Source organism: Lolium perenne, chromosome 1 (genome assembly GCF_019359855.2).
Source record: "Lolium perenne isolate Kyuss_39 chromosome 1, Kyuss_2.0, whole genome shotgun sequence".
Classification (NCBI taxonomy): domain Eukaryota; kingdom Viridiplantae; phylum Streptophyta; class Magnoliopsida; order Poales; family Poaceae; genus Lolium; species Lolium perenne.
This window is the reverse complement of record NC_067244.2, coordinates 7,666,966-7,668,208: the sequence shown is the minus strand read 5'-3', so window position 1 is coordinate 7,668,208 and position 1,243 is coordinate 7,666,966. Positions and strand designations below refer to the sequence as shown.

At 44.5% G+C, this 1,243-nt stretch overlaps 1 protein-coding gene across 1 annotated transcript; it reads left to right on the top strand.

The window, feature by feature from the left end:
* Positions 1 to 334: 334 nt before the first annotated feature.
* Positions 335 to 699, top strand: LOC139835994 (subtilisin-chymotrypsin inhibitor-2B-like). The gene has a single exon (XM_071825993.1). The coding sequence runs from the start codon at positions 352 to 354 to the stop codon at positions 586 to 588; it is 237 nt and encodes a 78-aa protein (XP_071682094.1). The 5' UTR covers positions 335 to 351; the 3' UTR covers positions 589 to 699.
* Positions 700 to 1,243: the final 544 nt, after the last annotated feature.

Below are 1,243 nucleotides of genomic sequence, written 5' to 3'. Positions count from 1 at the left end.
TAGATAAGCATCACTTTATCTGGTGATGTGTAGGCACGTAGTACTAACTAAAGACAAATGATATATCTTCTTCCACATTGCCAATCCATCTGAAGCTAGCACGGAGTACACCATTAGCTTCCTTGATGTGCATATTAAGTAATCCGCACCTTGATTGCCTATAAATACACAATAAGGTATGATATGAGTTCAACATCATCTTCTCAGTCACATACGACTTGGTCCATCTTCTGTTCCATTACCAGGTTAGTATTTGACTTCTCGTTCTTCAGTCTTATTACCAAATTCTCCCAGGTGCTCTTGTTTGACTATTTCAACAGTTTATTTTGATCTAGAAGTTAATCAGCCAAGATGAGCTCCGGGACGAGCAACCTGACCGAAGGGAGCACTACCACAGGTGGTGAGAAGACATCGTGGCCGGAGTTGGTGGGGAAGTCCGTGGAGGAGGCGAAGAAGGTGATTTTGAAGGACAAGCCGGAGGTGAAGATCATCGTGGTGCCGGCAGGGTCAATAGTGACCATGGACTACCGGACAGACCGAGTCCGCCTCTTTGTCGACACCGTTGTTGAGGTCCCCATTGTTGGCTAGCTAGCTTGCGAGCTCACCAGCCGTCATACATATATACAGCTCGCCCTCTTCTTGGATTTACCAAGTTTGAGATAGCGGTAGATCATACAATAAGAAGTTGTTGTACCTGGACATTATGCTTGCTCTATTCCTGGCTTTACCAAGATTGAGATAGCTATATCATATAATAAGAAGTTGCTGTTTGATGTCTACGGGAGCTTCTATTCTTGTAGACAGTGTTGGGCCTCCAAGAGCAGAGGTTTGTAGAACAGCAGCAAGTTTCCCTTAAGTGGATCACCCAAGGTTTATCGAACTCAGGGAGGAAGAGGTCAAAGATATCCCTCTCATGCAACCCTGCAACCACAAAGCAAGAAGTCTCTTGTGTCCCCAACACACCTAATAGGTGCACTAGTTCGGCGAAGAGATACTGAAATACATGTGGTATGAATAAGTATATGAGCAGTAGTAACGGCGCCAGAAAAGTGCTTGCTGGCGTGTAGTAAGTAAAGATGCAGTAGAACAGTAAACAAGCAGCGATAGCAGTATTTGGAAACAAGGCCTAGGGATCGTACTTTCACTAGTGGACACTCTCAACATTGATCACATAATAAAACCACTCTACACTCTATTGTTGGATGATGAACACCAATTGCGTAGGGCTACAAGAGCACCTCAA